Genomic DNA, 19,907 nt, shown 5'->3' on the forward strand with positions numbered 1-19,907 from the left:
TTCCTGGGTGCTCTCGTGTTCGCCAGTAGTCGCACTCCCTTCCTTACTGGCGTCCATCGTTTAAAGAAGGCTTGCTTGTGACGTTCCTCCCTCCTTCTGGACAGAATCTGGCAATATGGCCGGGTTTCCTGCAGGTGAAACACAGCCTTGAACGACCCTCTGGCTCCCTGGTTTCTCTCCCACCGGATGGTGTTGGTTGGCTTGACCAGGGTCCAGGCTGGCGCCTCTGATGCCCTGGTGCGCGCACTGCCTTGGCGTAGCTTGCTTGGGCTAGCCGCATCGACTGGTCTGCTGAGACCGCAGCTCGTATGGCTTGGGCCAAATGTTGCGGATGCACCCTAAGTACCTCACCGCTTAGGCCCTGAGCCAGCCCACGCGTGAACAAGATAGCTCTGGAGTGGTCATCAAGCTCGGGAATTTGTAAGCTAAGCCGCGAAAATTTGTTGATGTATTCGTCAAGAGTCTCATCTTGGTGAAGAGCGAATAAGTCGATGCGCGCCTGTTCCCTGTCATAAACCGGGCCGTACACTTCTCCCAGCTTGCTCTTCAGGTCTGGCCAGTCGGAAAACAGCGTGTTTGCCTCCTGAGAGGCGATAAACCAAAGACGAGCGTTGCCCTCCAGAAAACTCGCCGCGTAGCTCAAGCGCTCCTCCGCGTTGTCCAGCTGCAGGGACTTCATGGCGAGTTCGATGGCGAAGGCCCACCCCTTGAACTCTCTTGTATCTCCACGAAACACAGGCGGAGACTTAACATGGCGCATGCGTGGCCTCTCTCCGCTGGGAGCTTGAGCACGTCTTGGCGTTTGATCTGATCCATCGCACTGACCGAGTGCGATAAGGTGATTCAGACGCTTCTGAATCTCGAATATACCGTAGGCGACTAATGCGGCCACTGCGCATAGCCCGAACACGACGAAAAGAACAACCATCCTCTTGCTACCAGTGTAACAGTCCAACTAACTTCAGTAGTCATTCTTGGAATAAGCAATGATCCTTGCCATAATGCATTCTTATATACATGAACAAGCAATGATGGACATAACACCTAACAGCAGCAGCGTGATAATAGCAGGTGATAAGTGTATCCTATTCCTAGTGTTAGTAGTAACAGTGAATCTGTTACAGTGGTGGCGTGATTGGTATATCACCCAGCTGATACTTCCTCCTACGAGACCTTAATTTCCACTTGAGGCGGTTCCCTGTGTTGCTTTTGACTGAGATTGAATCTAGCTCTCCTAGCTCTCCTACTGCTGCTAATTTTTCAATCTTTCTAGCCATTGTTTCTTTCTTGTTCTGGACTTTTGCTGTCCAATTGCTGATCTCGACCATTGGGTTCCTGCCATGTTCAGCTATGCTAAACCGAAGCCACTGCAGTAGAAACATTCCCCGCACTTTTGCCTTGGTGGGTTTGTCGCTAGTATCAACCTTCCTCGCTACAGCCGTGCTGCTCGGAGTGAAACGCTGCGACCCGTTGCAATTGTGTCAGGCGGAGAATCCCATCTCTTCCTCACCAGTCCATGGGAATCAGTATGCTTTGCAGGACGCATCTTCCTACAGTGTTTGGGGCTCACAAGGGGCCAGCTACGCCTGGCCAGTTTCGGTGTCCGAACATCGCAAGTGTCGCCATCCATGGATTGTCAAAATCTGCCGGAAACCCAGAAAGCGGTTTCTGATCCTTTCCTATCTGGGCGAACCTTATCCCATGCTAAGTGACCCGCCATCGGATGGATTGTCTCATTTCGGATGCTGTGATGGAGTGGACATGGTTTACACGAGCAACAAGTCGCTATTTGCCATGGCTGATGCTGTGGAGTTCCCGGCCGCTAACCTTCCAACGATGCCGACCAGGGCCGACAAATATCAGATTTTCATGGCAACTAGCAATGAAGCACCCTACACGGTGGAACGCCCGGAGAGGATGGCAGACATCAACTTGCTTAGGACGTTTTCCAGTCATGCTGATATTCCACATTCGTTCATGCAGCCTGGCGAGTGCTTCTGTGCACGATTCCTGAAGCCACTGCAGGTGAGGTTTGCACAGCGGAAGTCCGTACCTGTGTCGGCGCTGGTCAGCAATTGTGCATCGCATGGAAAGCGCCAGGCAGTATTGAAATATCTCATGGCGAATATAGAAGTGCATAGCATGGGGTCGTGTCTACATAATTTCAAGTCAAATGTCAGCGATCCTCAGCAGTATCTGCAGCAGTACCTGTTCAACTTTGCTGTGGAGAACGCCATATGCCTGAACTACATCACGGAGAAGTTTCAACGTTCACTGATTCTAGGAACCGTTCCCCTCGTGGTCTCCCAATCTGGTCTACCCGACTATGACCGAGTGGCTCCCAACAGAGAATCGTACGTTGACCTTGCTGCCTTTCCCAGCTTGCTGGATGCAGTCAGTTACATCAAGAACGCATCTCAGTCTGAATCACTGTACTTGCTGCACCACACGTACCGTGGTCAGCCAATGAACAGTGAGAAACTGACCAAGACATTTCGACTGAACGTGTGCTCACAGAGTGAGGACGATCTAGGGAAATGGTGTACGCTGGTCAGACGCTGGGAAACCCCGCAAGGAAAAGAAGAACTCGTGCAGAAATCCTACTACAACTATGCGGCTACAGTAGAAAGAGAATGCGCAAAGCCTGGCTCCATGTCCACGCTTGTTCCTGACAAGTATGAATGAATCTTATTCTGCCAAAAACCTACACACACAGATTTGCCAGGCAGATGAAATTGGATTATTTGACACGCTCTTTCAGCTATCAGCAGAACTCGAACCAAGAGCATTCTCTTTCGGCAAGCTCCATTGTCAAAAGTTTCTCAAAACGCTGTGTTCAGTCTAGCCGTTATGAGCTCATTCAGATTTGAAGACTTACAACTGCGTGCAGTTGCCATTCATAATCATTACTATACACGATAGTATAGAATATAGTTCAAGTAGTACGATAGTCCACGTTCAGAAGTGGAAATTGAAATCCAACGACTATTCTACTCTCCACAAACCAGTGCTATTTTTCTAGATTTCCTGTACAACGTGAACTGTGTGTGCAAGGTGTAAGTATCGTATGACCTAGAAACAGGGCACCACCTCCACAATACGTCCACGAAAGGACGAGTTGGTGGGGTGCTCTCGTGGTACTTTAAGGTAAATGTGTCAGGTACAATACGCCAGTCTACGTCTTTTGACTCTTTTCCTGTCAAGCCGGAGGGCATTAATGGCCGCAAATTTTAATAATGGCATTATGTGTATTTACTTTTTGCGCGGTGCTTGTCTATGACTCGTATGAGAGCTCTGTGCAGCACACACACACCGTGTCCGATGAATGTAGCTGTGCATGTGGCAGCGTAGGGCAACTTGTACTGTTCTAGGACCAGTACTGCAGTAGTGACTCGTGTAGTCACTGCTGGACTACAATACAAGACTCAACTCATTAATTTTATTTGATGATGGAGGGCCGCCGTAGGTGTCTTTTGGGTGTTGCTTGTGACGCTGGTTGAAGAACAATGGCAATGCTGGGTACATATGTGCGAGTACACGTAAACCAGGGTTGTGAAGCACGGCTGTAAAGCAGGGCTGTGAAGCACGGCTGTAAAGCAGGGCTGTGGAGCAGGGCTGTCAAGCAGGTTGTTGAAGCAGGCTGTGAAGCAGACTGTGAAGCAGGCTGTGAAGCAGGGCTGTGAAGCAGGGCTGTGAAGCAAGGCTGTGAGGCAGGGCTGAGAAGCAGATCTGTGGAACAGGGCTGAGAAGCAGATCTGTGGAACAGGGCTGTGAAGCAAGGCTGTGAGGCAGGGCTGTGAAGCAAGGCTGTGAGGCAGGGCTGAGAAGCAGAGCTGTGGAACAGGGCTGTGAAGCAAGGCTGTGAGGCAGGGCTGTGGAGCAGAGCTGTGAATCACGGTTGTGAAGCAGGTTACAGTAGTGAGGCAGGGCTAGCCCTGTAAAGCAGGGCTGTGGAGCAGGGCTGTGAATCAGTGCTGTGAGGCAGAGTTGTGAGGCAGAGCTGTGAGGCAGAGCTGTGGAGCTGGGCTGTGAAGTAGAGCTGTGAAGCAGGGCTGTGAAGCTGGGTTGTGAAGGAGGGCTGGAAAGCAGGGCTGGAAAGCAGAGCACTGGAGCAGGGCTGTGAAGCAGGGTTGTGAAGCAGGGCTGTAAAGCAGTGCACTGGAGCAGGGCTGTGAAGCAAGGCTGTGAGGCAGGTCTGTGGAGCAGACCTGTGAAGCAGGGCTGTGGAACAGGGCTGTGAAGCAGGGCTGTGGAGATGGGCTGTGAAGCAGGGCTGTGAGGCTGGGCTGTCGAGCTGGGCTGTGAAGCAGAGCTGTGAAGCAGGGCTGTGAAGCCGGGTTTTGACGCAGGGTTGTGAAGCCCTGTTGGAGAACAAGGGTTGTGAAGCAGAGCTGTGGAGCAGGGTTGTGAAGCAGGGCTGTGAGGCAGGGCTGCGAAGCAGGGCTGTGAAGTAGAGCTGTGAAGCAGGGTTAGCCATGTAAAGCAGGGCTGCTTTCTTCTCCAGTGTATGATTTATTGCATTTTAAACCATTGTGTTAATTTGCCCGTAAAAGAGGGCTGTGGAGCACGGCTGTGAAGCAGGGCTGTGAAGCAGGGCTGTGAAGCAATGCTGTGAAGATGGGTTTTGAAGCAGGTTGGTGAAGCAGGGCTGTGGAGCAGGGCTGTGAAGCAGAGCTGTGAAGCAGGATTGTGTAGGGTTCTAGAGCAGGGTTGTGAAGCAGGGCTGTGAAGCAGGACTGTAAAGAAGGGCTGGGGAGCAGGGCTGTAAAGCAGGGCTGGGGAGCAGGGCTGGGGAGCAGGGCTGGGGAGCAGGGCTGTAAAGCAGGGCTGGGGAGCAGGGCCATGAAGCAGAGCTGTAAAGGAGGGCTGTGAAGCAGGGATTGTGAAGCGAGGTTCTGAAGTAGGGCTGTGAAGCAGGATTGTGAGGCAGGGCTGTGCAGCAGGGCTGTGAAGCAGAGCTGTAAAGCGAGGCCATGAAGCAGGACTGTGCACCAGAGCTGTGAAGCAGGGTTGTGAAGCAGGTTGGTGAAGCAGGGCTGTGGAGCAGGGCTGTGAAGCAGGTATGCCCCTACATGAGCGCGACCCAAAACAGTGCCGTTGACTTCAGCGCCCCCCAAAAGCCCCATCCCCATAACTGGACATCCCCAAAACAGACCACCCCGTCAGCGCGCACGCTCAATACAGGTGGACTCATTTACACTCAAACCCAAAAGATGGACACTCGACTTGTCAAAGACTCACATCATGATCAACTCGAAATGGCCAGTTCAGCAGCGAAGGGCGATATTGCCTGGACTCAATTTATAATGAACTCTAGAAAGCAATGATGAACTAAAAAAAGCAATTATCGTCGCAGAAGGCAATGATCAACTCAAAAAGAGCAATGATCGTCTCAAAAAACAGTTTACTATTAATTTTTTTGGTTTTCCGAAAATGGTAATTTGCAATGGACTGTCATTAAAACAGAAAAAGAAAATAATAAGGCACTCATTTTGATAGTCCAGGGGATGGCCCACGCCTGGTAAAGAGAAAAAATAGAGAAAAGAAAAGACGGATATTTCACAGGAAGTACATGTACATGTACAATGGGGACACAGTGCAGTTCAGTATTAAATGGCGATATTGCCTGGAGCGAATCCATGAACAAATTGTGGGCAGTCACGAGATGGCTTGGACATTACTCGTTCTCATGTGTTTCTTCTCTTTTTTTGCATATCTTTTTTAAGAACGGGTTTCCTCCTGATATCCACCATGGTAATACTAACATCAAGAGTACATAACACTGGTTATGTAAACATGAGCCTGCACATTATGGGTCACGTGTGTAATGAGCTGGCTTATATTCGGACGTTAACGTAATTGGTCGCGCCAAAATGGGGCCTGCAAGAGACGAGACGAGCTGTGGTGACACAGTGTCACATTAGGTCGCGCTGTACTGGGGGTGCTAATATGAACACGCGCCGTTTATGGTTGCGCTGTTTTGGGTGTAAATCGTGAAGCAGGGCTGTGGAGATGGGCTGTGAAGCAGGGCTGTGAGGCAGGGATGTAGATCTGGGCTGTGAAGCAGGGCTGTGAGGAAAGGCTGCGAAGCAGATCTGTGAAGCAGGGCGGTGAGGTTCAGCTGTGAAGCAGGGCTGTGAAGCAGGGTTGTAAAGCGGGTTGGTGAAGCAGGGCTTTTACGCAGAGCTATGGATCAGGGCTGTGAAGCAGGGCTGTGAGGCAGGGCTGTGCAGCAGGGGTGTGAAGTAGAGTTGGGAAGCAGGCCTGTGATGCAGGGCTGTGGAGCAGAGCTGTGAAGCAGGGATGCGAAGCAAAGTTGTGAAGCATGTTAGTGAAGCAGGGCTATGGAGCAGGGCTGTGAAGCAGGGCTGTGAGGCAGAGCTGGGGAACAGGGCTGTGAAGTAGGGGTGTGAGGCAGGGCTGTGGAGCAGGGCTGTGAAGTAGAGCTGTGACGCAGGATGGTGAAGCAGGGCTGTAAAGGGCTGTAAAGCAGGGCTATGGAGCAGGGCTGTGAGGCAGGGCTGTGGAGCAAGGTTGTGAAGTGAGGTTGTAAAGCATTGTTGCGTAGCAGGTTGGTGAACAAGGGCTGTAAGGCAGGGCTGTGAAGCAGAGCTGTGAAGCAGGGCTGTGAAGCAGGGCTGTGAAGCACGGCTGTGAAGCAGGGCTGTGGAGCAGGGCTGTGAGGCTTAGCTGTAAAGCACGGTTGTGGAACAGGGCTGTGAGGCAGAGCTGTGAAGCAGGGCCATGAAGCCTGACTGTGAATCCCGGTTGTAAAGCTGGGTTGTGAGGCGAGGGTCTAAAGCAGGGTTGTGAACCAGCTTCCAGGTTGGTGAAGCATGGCTGTAACGCAGGGCTGTGAAACAGGGCTGTGGAGCAGGGCTGTGAAGCAGGGCTGTGAAACAGGGCTGTGGAGCAGGGCTGTGGGGCAGGGCTGTGAAGCAGGGCTGTGAAGCAGGGCTGTGAAGCCGGGCTGTGGAGCAGGGCTGTGGGTCAGGGCTGTGAAGCAGGGCTGTGAAGCCGGGCTGTGGAGCAGGGCTGTGGGGCAGGGCTGTGAAGCAGGGCTGTGAAGCCGGGCTGTGGAGCAGGGCTGTGAAGCCGGGCTGTGGAGCAGGGCTGTGAAGCAGGGCTGTGAAGGAGGGTTGTGAAGAAGGGTTGTGAGGCGAGGTTGTAAAGCAGGGTTGTGAAGCAGGCTGGTGAGGCATGGCTGTAAACCAGGGCTATGGAGCAAAGCTGTGAAGCAGAGCTGTGAAGCACGCCTATAAATCGGAGCTGTGAAGCAGGCCTGTGGAGGAGGGTTGTGAGGCAGATTTGTGAAGCAGAGCTGTAAAGTAGGGCTGTGAAGCAGGACTGTGAAGCATGGTTGTAAGGCATGCTTTTTACCCAGGCGGTGGATCGGATGCCAGCCGACACCAATTTGTCATGGAGCGTGCTTGAGCTCACAGGCCACATTAACGAATCATGTCTTGTCATTGACTCCATGTTTTCTTGCTGTGTATTTTTGAGTCCCGTTAGAGCTTTCTGAGTAGCTTCTGGTATGATTGCTTAGATTTGGGTGTGCTTGTGTTCGATTTGTGGTAGACTTGGCTTTCCATTGTCCGATATTTTTTGCTGGTAGTCGGATTGTGACTTTGTGTAGCTGCTTGTGTTTTTCTGGATTACTGTTGCGCTTTCTATTGTTTTCCTTTTTACTTCTAATAATATTATTATTATAAGATGGCAATGAACAGAATCAGCTGAAGCGACATGTTACAACGGTTTTATTGAAATGTAAAGACGGTGATGGACAACGAAATAACTGTGAAGGAACTGTAATGCGAAAAACAATAATATTATCATATCTAATATCTGTATTTTGTTCTCGTAACACATCATTGAATGTATATTTAATCATTGTTCAGCATGGTTACTCTTCAGTCACGACTTTCCACTGATGGATGTGACAAGAAAATTAATTCTGGTAAACTTTCATGACTTCGTTGTACTGTGGCGATGACTGCAGACTTTGTTCTCTTTATTGCTATTATAATCTAATATCATATCTAATAATTATCATATCCATCACCACTTTACATTTCAATAAAACCGTCGTAACATGTCGCTTCAGCTGATTCGGTTCATTGCCATCTTAAAATTGTTGTCATCTCACCGCCTGTTCAAATAGTTCTAATTTTTTTTTTTTTTTATGTCGTTATTCTCGGCGTGCCAAAGTCCTAGCGTGAATCATTCATGCACACTTTACATCTTTCAAAGCATTCGTCCAGGGATTGAGTTGTATCTTTTTCACATCCTTGTTGCATCTGCCTTGAGTTTTTTTGGATTACACTTTTTCAAATTTTCATTTTGATTTCATCGTCGAGTTTCATCCCCTGTATCTTTGGTTTTTCTTCCTTCTTTCCATGTCGTTTTGTTTGAATAAACCCGTTTTGACCAGGGTTGTGAGGCGAGGTTGTAAAGCAGGGTTGTGAAGCAGGGCTATGGAGCAGGGCTATGAAGCAGAGCTGTGGAGCAGGTTGGTGAAACAAGGCTGTGGAGCAGGTTGGTGAACCAGGGCTGTGAAGCAGAGCTGTAAAGGAGGGCTGTGAAGCAGAGCTGTAACCCCCCTCCCCCGCGTACTTGAAGTATAAAACAAGAAACTATCTCTGCTCCTCCATACACTCTGGGCTTTAGAGAGCATGGATGACGAGAGTTAGTTTGTTGTGTTATTCAACAGCCGAATGGTACCGTTCACAGTTCTATTGGCATTAAGGCGAATAACCTTGTAATACGACAACTTGATCATTTCGGAGATAGAGCGAGATATAAAGTACATGTAGCTAGAAAGAGAAAGAGAGAAATAGATTCCGAAGAGCATTTTAAAATTCAACCGTTCACGAACTTTGCGGGCACCAGAACCAACAAGAACTGAGCAAGTGCTGACAGAGAAGTACATGACATTGTACAGGTGTAGTCAACAAAACTGCTTGCACTGTAGACTGTAGACTGTAGACTGTAAGGGCTGGCATAAGAAAGGTGCAAAATGCATTGTGCATAGGCAAATGAGAATCGGAGCCCGGCAAGGAGTTGTTGGAGGCAGTGAGGAGACTGCAGATAATGTTGTTTTTTTATTATTGTTATCGTAATAATTCGCAGAAACAGAAGGGCACGAAGCCCAATTACATAAGAGCGAATGTGTGTAGTGCATGCATATAAGCATCATAGAAGTAGAGTTATAAGAGAGGTAATGACAGTAGCAGGTCAGGACATCATACAAATTCACAACACATAGTTGATAACGTCATACTGGTCCATAACCGAGCTGATGACGTCATGTTAGCATGATGATGATGTATGGCTGGTTATCGCCTGCAGGAAAGATATCACCACAGAGACGATTCATTGGATCAGGTCTAGAAAATGTGTTGCTCTCATGCATCCATCCATGCACACTGGAATTTGGAACCAAATTTGGCCCAGCTCTGCTCCACACTTTATCCAGCCTGCAAAGGTAGGAAGTCACAGGCTGTGAAAGTTTTTTTTTTTCTTTTTTTTTTCTGATACAGGATCACCCTATTAAGTGCTATATGCTGGAAAACAGTGACTGATGCCACCAGGCTCTTGGACAGACGCTTGGCTAGGGAAGAGAGTGAGATAGTGTGATGTGTGACAGAAGAATCCGATAGAAAGGAAAGCAGAGGAACATGCGTGTACATGTAAATAATGAATCCAAGACCGAATGGCAGCATATCAATATTTCCACCGATCATTTTCTTTAGGTTTCGATTCCAACTCGACTATTGCTGTTATGTCCTTAAGTAGATGGACCACCAAATTTCACGGTTGGCGTGAGGCTCGGCTGGAAGCCGGGCTTTCCGCATCCGTAGGAACGCCATCACGCTTCAAGGATCAAGGCGCAGATACAGCTCCTAAAGCGGTGGGAGGTGAGTAGATCAGCTCACCAGCAAGTGGTCAAAGACCGAAAATCCCATTCACTGCATCCATGGACCGTAAATGGACCACCAAGACCTAGCTAAATACAGCGGACGGGTAGAGTTTGTAGAATGAGAAGGAACTGACCTGTTGTTGCTATTGCACATGCCACCACTTGCTCAGTAGGTCTGGATATAGGCAGTTGTGGCAGGCTGATAAGAAGGAGTCAATCACAAGCATACAGTATGTACACAAGTCGCTCAGTACTGCTGGATGTCAGGAATTACACCTTACATCATAGCACTTGAACTGGAACTACTATTCGTTGCTGGCTAAACATACAACTACACGAAGTGTGAGCTTTTTTAGTTATGAGAATCAAAGGCAATCTTCTGATAATACAGTGCAGTACTGTTGGCTGCCGAAGAACTGGGGGTCAGCCTCCTAGCCTAGCCTATACAGTGGTCCCTCTATAATCCGGCACCATTTGTGCCACGAAAATCTGCTGGATTAGGGAGGGTGCTGGATTAACAAATCTGATTTACTGCTGCAATGTGCATGAAGAGGACATTTTGGCTACTGAAAATTGTGCTGGTTTATCGAGGGTGCTGGATTATAAAGTGCCGGATTAGAGAGGGACGACTGTACCGTTCTTATTTTCATGTATTACAGTCTACGCATAGTTGAGTCACCGTGCATACATTGGTATGCTAATCCTGGGCTTGGTGAAATTCTAGGCTGGCCGTTCTTCGGCCCCAGACAGCACTGTAGGTAGAGTGATATCCTGATAAAGTTATAAATGAATACTGCGGCAATGCAGACAGCAAGTTGCATCATGCCGTAAGCATCCAAGAAGGTTGAATGGATGTGCAGACCAATTTTTTTATCCAGGACTGCAGTCTAGTCGTACTACACTGTCTGTACTTACCTGTATGAATTGCTGTTGGGCTGGCACTTGGGTAACAATCACTTGCTGTCAAGAACAATAAAATATACACACACACACACACACACACACACACACACACACACACACACACACACACACATGCATGCATGCACACACACGCACGCACATGCACATGCACACGCACATACACCAGAAATTGATCTCAAATTTATGCTGACGATAAATACTTTCTAGAAATCTTGCACCAACCGTGGATGACTCGTCTCATGCAGAAAAATGGCTGCTTCATAGAATCTCGTGCGACTAGGGTGCTTCTGCGTTGCGTACAGTATCATAATATTCTGAATATTTGGGCCCCGACATAATGCAACTGATGTGCCTTCTTAAAAAAATTAAAAAATCACTGTTCGCATGAGACTCGGCTGGGAGCCCAGTTTTCCGCATCCGTAGGAACGCCGCCACCCTCTAGGATCAAGGCGCAGATGCAGCTCCTAAGCGGTGCCTTCTTATTGACTCCGCATATACTGAAGTACAGCGACGACAAAAGATCTGTGCTAGTGTTGTCCACACGTGCTCAGGGACATACAGTCATGTACATGTGGCACAGAGGCATGTGTATGTAGGTTGAACGTTGCACTGAAGAATTCTCCTTTTTCCTTCAGCTTGCCCAATGTGGTGAAGGCAATGGTCCCCGCCCATAAGGAATGAGCAGGAGTTTACGTGCAGCTAAAGTCAAAACGTAAAATCTCTCAAATTCCCTGTACTTGCTGGAATGTTTCCTGGGTATAGTTTTCGTGCAATCGTCGGTGTTGAAGCTGAAACATCATTCTGCCCACTGAGTTTTTTTCAGAGTAGATCTTGTGATAATTACTGCACGGACACGCAGTCATGTACAACAGTAAAGCCTGTGGCTAAAGCCCAGCGTGACTAGCAACCAGCCTGGCACTACAGATCACTTCGCCAGGCACGGGCGGTCTCACATTCACATTATGGTTGTGCGGTGCAAACCTCTAACTAAGGACCACCTGCCACTAAAGACCGCTTTCTCTGGCCCCAAGGGCAAGGGGTGGTCGTTAGTCACAGGTTTTACTGTACATGCGGATATACATGTAAGAGTGAGGTGTGCTTACCCCCGCACCAACACCCATTGGCATTGCCATGTGGTAGGGCGTGCTGATCACGCAGCAGCACAGCACACCGCAGAACAGCGAGGCGATGATGATGTCGATGACAACCAGGACAGCGGAAATGGACGTGATGGCCCGGTAGACGGCAAAAAGCGTGTCTGTAAATAGAACAGAGTACGCAAATGTCACGTCGTACTAATCATGTGCATTCCCCGGATGCACAGAAATGCGAAACTGTGTGACTGTTTTTGTGAGCATACACATGTTGCATGCATGCGTGTGTGCGTGTGTGCGTGTGTGTGTGTGCGTGTGTGTGTGTGTGTGTGCATGTGTGTGTGTGCGTGTGTGTGTGTGTGTGTGTGCGTGTGTGTGTGTGTGTGTGCATGTGTGTGTGTGTGCGTGTGTGTGTGTGCGTGTGTGTGTGTGTGTGTGCGTGTGTGTGTGTGTGCGTGTGTGTGTGTGCGTGTGTGTGTGTGTGTGTGCGTGCGTGTATGTGTGTGTGTGTGCGTGCGTGTGTGTGTGTGTGTGTGTGTGTGTGTGCGTGTGTGTTTGAAAATATGTGGGTGCATATCCAGTGCAATTGCAGATTCGCGTGCTTCTCTTGCGACGGGTGTATCCATACACGTACACGTACATGTACATGGTGTGTGTGTGTTGTTTGTTTGTTTGTTTGTATTTATTTTGATTCGCAAATTCAAACGGGCATAGAACCCAATAACATGAAAGCGAATGCAGGTGTGTGTGTATGTGTGTGTGTGTGTGTGTGTGTGTGTGTGTGTGTGTCCCTTATGGTGCAGTGGTATGTGCAGTCGATTTCCAATCGAGAGGTTGCGAGTTCAATTCCCGACGATTATGGTCGCACACGTCTTTCTTCTCTTTCTCGGACTCTTCCTGACTTTTCTTTCATTCTCCTGGGTGGTTACCAACAGCCAGTTTATGCCTGAGTATGTGGTGTGGTGTGTGTGCGTAAAAAAAATGGAAAAAATGAAAAATAGGGATTCACTGGCCAGAAAAAGTCACTTCAAACAGCTGTGTGGTGGATACCAGGCTAAAAATAGTGGCGGTCAATTCATAAGCCTTGCAAGCTGTTGAATGGTGTAATCCCAGCACAAGTTGCTATGTCTAACATAGCTGTTCGCTATCATCGCTTCCGCGATGGGCATGTCTGAGGTCTGAGGTGTGTGTGTGTGTGTGTATCTTACTCCAGGCATAATCACAGCTGTCCACGTCAGACACATAGTAGGAGTTACTGCACGTACAGCGGCGAAGGGCATCATTATACGTGCAGTCTGTAACTGAAAATGACAATAGCAAGCAAGATGTAACACAATCATAGCAAGCAAAACGTAACACATAGTAAACGAGATCATCAGTATTTTCCCTACTGAATCGTTTGCCAGAAGCAGTCATTTTGACGCATGCCAGCACAAAACACACATGTCCATGCACTTTCATGTACAACACATGCACACACGAGGGAATAAACACACACATACATGTACACACATACCCATACAGACTCAAACACACACACATGGCACACACATTTTAACATACGCAAGGCGGTACACAAACAAACACACACTCACATGCGTTCATTCACACAGGTCATATCAAGAGTAGATAAACAAGAGTGTGCAACTCGCGGATGGGTTGGCCCACGGCGGAATTTTTTGTTGACGTAATCTTTTCGACGACGCACGCGCTATGAGTCTTTCGGAAAGTTTTCCCTCGTGCACTTGGCCGCATTTGCACTACAAAGTCGGTGCCCAGCACGTGCTCTCACACTGCTCTGCAGCAAAATGCGCATTCTTCTGAAAAAAGGTGACGTCAACAAAAAATTCCGCCGTGGGCGGGGGTATCTGCAGATTGTGCAGGAGAGATCCGGAGTTGCACACTCTTGTTTATCTACTCTTGGTCATATTTATAGACAGCTGTCAGACGTAAATACAAACAAACACCCCACTCGCACACACACACACACAGACACACACACACACACACACACACACTAACACACACACACACACACACACACACACACACACACACACACACACACACACACACACACACACCTGCATGTACATACAAAAGATTATTGGATAGCTTCAAATAGCTTACAATCCAGGCTGTGATCCAGCGTAACAGTGGTAATGGCAGCACAGGTGATGGCGCCAATACCAACACAAGACAAGATGGCGAAGAGGGTAGACATCAATGCACCCTGAACGACACAACAGCACCAAAGGCACAGAAAGAGAGAGAGAGAGAGAGAGAGAGAGAGAGAGAGAGAGAGAGAGAGAGAGAGAGAGAGAGAGAGAGAGAGAGACAGGTGAAGAGAGAGTCCACTCATGATGCATGTATGAGAATGCGTGATGAAGAAAGAAAGATACAGATCATCCCGGCTTTTCATGTATATGTGGGAGTATGTGTGCGCTTGTGTCTAATCTCTACAGTGCGAGTGAGCCGCAAGCTCCCCAGCACACTTCGACCTGTGCATTCCTTATATTTTGTAAAGTATTTTCTGTGTTGCCTGTGCATACTAGTAGTTCAGCAAACTGTACCAATTGCAAAAAATCCCATACAGTGTTGGCACGCATGATGGCAACGAAACTGTGACCTCACAGTCACAGGTCGGTGGAGTGACATCTGTCTGCCCCCTTACTTCACTACAATCTACAGCATTTGCACCCATCATAGCATGCTGCTCTGCACCTGATGCTCACGTATTTTCCCTAGACCCTTTTCATTTCCCTTTTGTCTCATCCACCCTTCCAGGAAACTCCCCCAATAAAGTATCCATTTACTTTTGGAGAATCCTTCATATACAGTCTAAATTAAAAAATAAGGTTTCTAGTATAGGAATAGTTTGTGTGGATTCACTGGAAACGTGAGTTACGAAGTCTGAAGAAAATGATGAATGGTCTCTGCTGGGATGACAGCTATACCATAGCCCAGTGGTTAGAGCATCGCTGGCTACAAGCGAGGGTCCCTGGTTCGAGTCCTGGTGGTGACAGTCGATTTTTTCTTCAGACTTTTCCCGTTTGTGTCTTTCCATCAAACAAATAGTATAAGACTAACGGAGACTCCCTCGATTTAGGCGAAGGCCTGTGGAGAATCCATCAATACAAAAAAAACTAAAACTAAACAAAAAACAATCGAATGCCAGCGAATACAGTAATGCAATCGGTGACGCTCAGTGTGGAGATGCGCGAGTTCACATGAATTCCGAGTGCATCTTTAAAAACAAACTATCCATCTTTTGGCTTGGTAATGCAGGATTAATCTTGCCTCGCATGTGACCCAGTCAGATTTCACTTTCTCCATCTGATGGAACGCCACCACCCTCAAGGTTCAAGGATCAAATGCAACTCCTTAATTAAGCGGTAGGAGGTGAGTGAATCAGTCCCACGTCAAATTGGTCAAATGCCAAAATTTAATTCGCGGAATCTGCATTCAGTCTGATGGATGATACATCGCCACTGCTTTGGTATGCAAGGTCCTGTTCTATGGAGTTGAAGACACCACTGCAGCTGTACGTATGGTTGATTAATTAATCAGGCCCTGTTCTAGTTTAAAAGGTTATCTACAAATTCACGCCACTCACCGATGTGCGGATTGCTCCATCGTTCAGAATGTAATCAGCATTTTGGCGAGTATTGGCCACAGCCCTCTGCGCAAAGGCCAGCACCCCGATGCAAGACAACAGGTTCTGCGACCAGGACAGAGGGACGTAAGCGTAAAGAAAGACAGATATACGAACAGCATTCTGAAGAGGACCGATATTCTAGGAATGATACCATTGGTCAGTATCAAACAAACGTGTTGCTCCTGTTGTGAAGTTTCAATGCTACAGTAGTTATTATTATAAGTGTGTATATCATCATTCAGAGAATCACTGGCTTGCATCCTTGCTTTTTTGGGACATACGTAAACGATGGCTAGGTGTGATAAATGGATGGATGGGTGTATGTATGTCAGGATGTATGGGTGTATTGATGGGTGGGTGGGCGGATGGAGGGATGGGTGAATGGGTGGATGGATGGCCAGACGGATGGATGGATGGATGGTTGAATGGATGGTTGGATGGATGAGTAGATGGAGGGATGGGTGGAAGGCTGGATGGGTAGATAGATGGGTGCGTGCATGCATGGATGGATGAATGGACGAATGAATGGAGGGACAGACGCATGGGTGGATGGATGGATGGATGGATGTGTGGATGGAGAGATGGATGCAAGGCTGGATGGGTAGAAGGATTGGTGCGTGCATGGGTGGATGGAAGGATGGAGGGATGGACGGTTGGCTGGGTTCATGGGTGGATGGATGGATGGACGAATGGATGGAGGGACAGACGGATGGCGCATGGGTGGAAGGATGGATGGATTGATGGATGGAGAAGCAAGCCATCATAAGTTGCGCACCACGGATCCAGGGGGCGGGGGGGGGGGGGCAAGAACTCCCATATTTGAGATAGAAACACGCATCGATTCTGGTACACTCATATCTTTCTTATCCAGACCTCGAAGTTATGGGCACCTCGGTCTACCAGGAACCCTGCGGTGAGTTTTAACTTAACCCTTTACTGTCTTTTAATAGCAAACTCACTACTCTTTTGCTACCTTTGTGGAAATGGTGACATAATATGCCACTAACATGTATGTGGCCCTCCCCAATTGAAGCTTATGCAATTCAGAGTTACGGACATTTCAAAGTTATGGGTAGTGCCCAGTCCCGGAAAACCTGGATTAGCCAGATATGATGAGTTAACTATGATTTTGTGTGGTCCCCAGGTGCTTAGCCTGCACGTGCACCTCCCAAACAAATGTCGGCCTAGGTTCAGCATACACAAAATGACCATGAATGACATGTACCAGCCATCTTACACGTATGCGCCCGTGCTCTCTCCCCCCCCCCCCCCCCCCTCCCTCCCTCCCCCTAGCAGGGGGACCAGCTGGGTCACCCTAGATCACACACCCCTCATATGCATGTACAGAAAAATTAGCCGATTCTAAAGTTTTCATTCATAGAGTGTCGTGTAAACAGTTTGCTGATTTCGAAATAATGACATGCAGCCAACTGGCCAAGTAGAATTTCAATCACATTGTATTCTCGTACCCACTTCCTGGCTATATTCTCGTACCCACTTCCTGGCTATATTTCTCAACAACCGTCGTGCACGTTAAAGGGGAAGTCCGGTGAAAAATTTAAATTTCAGTGTCGGTAGAGTTTTGGGCGCTGAGTCGAATGGTGTTGGTCCCACGTGTCTCTGACAAAGAGTTCTCGAGATATTTCCGTTTGAAAAACTGAGTTTCGGGGCTGCGCCATGACGTCATGCGGCCGCGCCACACCCTCCGCAACGTCATAGCGTGCAGCTAGGTCAAAAGGAGTGCGTGAAAGCAATAGTGTCAGTGCTATTTCAAATGATTTGGCGACTGATATTAGGTGGTGCAAGCGACCCCGAAGACCTAACTCCTTGTGAGAGTGAGGATGCAGCCATGGCTGACCTTCATGAGTTTGGTCTGGGGCTGAGAACCTCGGTATTCAGCTGAAGAAATGGCCGCGCGGGCCGGTCAAGAGTGAGCGCTACTGAGTTTCCGACTGGTGAAGAAGCAGCAGCTATTGCAGACGAGGCTGATATAATTATCAGATCGCTGGAGAGCAGGGTTGCCAAAATGGAGAAGAGTGATGCGAGTACTCTAAATGTTGTTCCATACCGATTCGCTTAGACTCCAGTAGCCTGGCACATGGTGATGTTTTGGTGCGAACTTGGCATATTTCCGACTACTCAATTGGAGAACAGTGCAGGCTCTTTGAACCACGGGCACGGCTCTTCGCTCGCAACGCTATGGAATCTGAAAGTTCTAGGTCCGGGAGCTGTTCGCTGTTTTGTCACTTGTCACGGTTGTGCACTCATCGCTGTAGCATAAAATAATGAGGTGGGACTGGAGCGGAAAACTAAAATTTTCTTTCTCAAAGCACAACCACCGGCACCGGCAAGGAGAAACGCACGTTCTCTGACTACATGAACTGATACGAGTGTAGTACATGACAAGTCTGTGTGTTGACTAGTTTTCTGAGTCTTGTGACTCGAGTCTTGTTGTAGCTACCCCAGCACGGCACTGCGGGAGTAGTTCCGTGTGTGATGAGTTTGTTGACTGCTAGCCTGCACGCAGCGCATTGCTAGAGCCATAGTCTACAGAGGCCATTGCAGGCTGACGGAAAAAGTCCAACTCGGAAACGGCTAAAATACGGTACAACCTCGAGGTTTACCGAGCTGAAAATCACAGGGTACGTAGTGTTTGTAACACTGAATCGAATGGTCTTGGTCCGAAGAAACTGCGACAAACGGTTCCCCAATCGAACGCGCTCCGAATTTGGCCATTTTGTACACAACTAGATGGTGTGGCTACCTGGCTGCACGCTGTGACGTCATCACCTGGATTTGGGTGAGGCGCGCTCAAATTCGCGCATGTTCGATTGGGCGTATCTGACGAACCATAGGCCGCAGCCTCCTCGGACAAAGACCATTCGACTCAGCGCCCCGAACTCTACGGACTGTGAAATTTAAATTTTTCACCGGACTTCCCCTTTAACACGTCCAGTGCCTTCAAGCCCAACGTTTTAGTTGTCCACGTGACATGCACCGCACTGCACACTAATCTTGACAAAATAGGGTAGTGTGTAGTAGTAATAGGTTTTTCATTCAGTGACCCGACGAGACCGCACGCTGCTTTCGTGGAGTGTGGCTGGTGAACTGTTCGTGCTGTGCTGTGGTCTGCAAGCGTCGTGTGGTCTCGTCGGGTCGAATGAAAAACCTATTGCTACTACTAGTATTTGACGGACCTGTTGAAGATGGCAACAAAGAATATTGTGGTGTGTAGTACCGGTAGGTGTGTGTTTGAATGAAAAATGAAGGTTACACGAGCATTGTACTCACCAGCAATCCATACCAAATGCCTGGATAGTAGTTCACCTTGACGTATGTATACTCGTTCGAGTAGTAGTTGTAAATACTGTTATACACACGAACACCCTGTCCAATAGGGACGGTGTTCAGCAAGAACACAGACAGACCCAGCAGAGCGCCGAACACAGCGAATCCGCTCAGGGTGTGCGAGAGCGAGGTGGTGCGCTGCATCTGGGCCGCATCCAGCGACGTGTCGCGCACATTCGTCGTGGTCTGGGTCACCATTGGCTGCTGCACGACTTGCTGCTGTACTATCCCTGGCTGCTTCGGCTGCTGCGCGAAGTACTGTGGCGGAGGTCCCACGACCTCGTCCATTTGCTGTGCGTACGCCATTGCCGTGCAAGCACCAAGGAGAAGGAACTGATAGAAAGGAGAATTGTTGTTGTCGTTGAACTGCAAGCTGGAATGTGACTAGAATCCGAGTTTCTGTGAACGAAGAATCCGAGACCTTCTTCATACATACAGTTGACCGGAGCGTGTGAAATGTGAAGTGACTGCGTTGTTCTCACCAGTGCATCATGTAGATCTACATGCAGACAGCCGAACAGCACCACCTTGTGAGTTGTGTCAGTCTCTGTTTTCCCCGTTGCCGCGTTGGCCCAGCCTCTGTGACACAGCCATGTACATTCGTATGTCCAGTGGTTGGCAAGGACTGCCTCGAAATCTACCACATGTCACTTCTGACACAATCATTTTAGACGTTTTGCACTTGACTGAATGCGCCTACACTACAGACTCAGACTAGGCCTTGACGGATTATGCTAGCATAATTTTTCGCATAATTCCTACCAAAATCGAATAATCGCATAATTCGAGGCGAATTGCATACGAATCGCATAAAATTGGAATAATCCGCCTGCTCGCATCAAATTCCATACAGTTGTACATGTATTGTTCTACAAGTACAAGTACAAGTAGATGCACTAGGAAGTAAGTTGTAGGTTTACGACTCCCTTGATAACATGTCCAGTCCACTACAATCAGTGATGGT

The 19,907-nt window shown here is 48.4% G+C and overlaps 2 protein-coding genes across 2 annotated transcripts; one reads left to right on the top strand and one right to left on the bottom strand.

Moving 5' to 3' along the window:
• Positions 1-1,761: 1,761 nt before the first annotated feature.
• LOC135812879 (alpha-(1,3)-fucosyltransferase B-like) lies at positions 1,762-2,685 on the top strand. Its single transcript, XM_065326096.1, has one exon. It carries the CDS (start codon positions 1,762-1,764, stop codon positions 2,683-2,685), a length of 924 nt encoding a protein of 307 aa, XP_065182168.1.
• Positions 2,686-8,718: 6,033 nt separating this feature from the next.
• LOC135811509 (uncharacterized) lies at positions 8,719-19,408 on the bottom strand. Its single transcript, XM_065324749.1, has 8 exons — positions 18,887-19,408; positions 15,554-15,658; positions 14,068-14,170; positions 13,146-13,238; positions 11,947-12,101; positions 10,835-10,879; positions 10,054-10,118; positions 8,719-9,342 (listed from the first exon to the last, which is right to left on the bottom strand). Exons 1-7 carry the CDS (start codon positions 19,247-19,249, stop codon positions 10,086-10,088), a joined length of 897 nt encoding a protein of 298 aa, XP_065180821.1. The 5' UTR covers positions 19,250-19,408; the 3' UTR covers positions 8,719-9,342; positions 10,054-10,085.
• Between the last annotated feature and the right edge of the window lie 499 nt (positions 19,409-19,907).

The sequence above is a fragment of the Sycon ciliatum genome, chromosome 3, assembly GCF_964019385.1.
Source record: "Sycon ciliatum chromosome 3, ocSycCili1.1, whole genome shotgun sequence".
NCBI classification, from domain to species: Eukaryota; Metazoa; Porifera; class Calcarea; order Leucosolenida; family Sycettidae; genus Sycon; species Sycon ciliatum.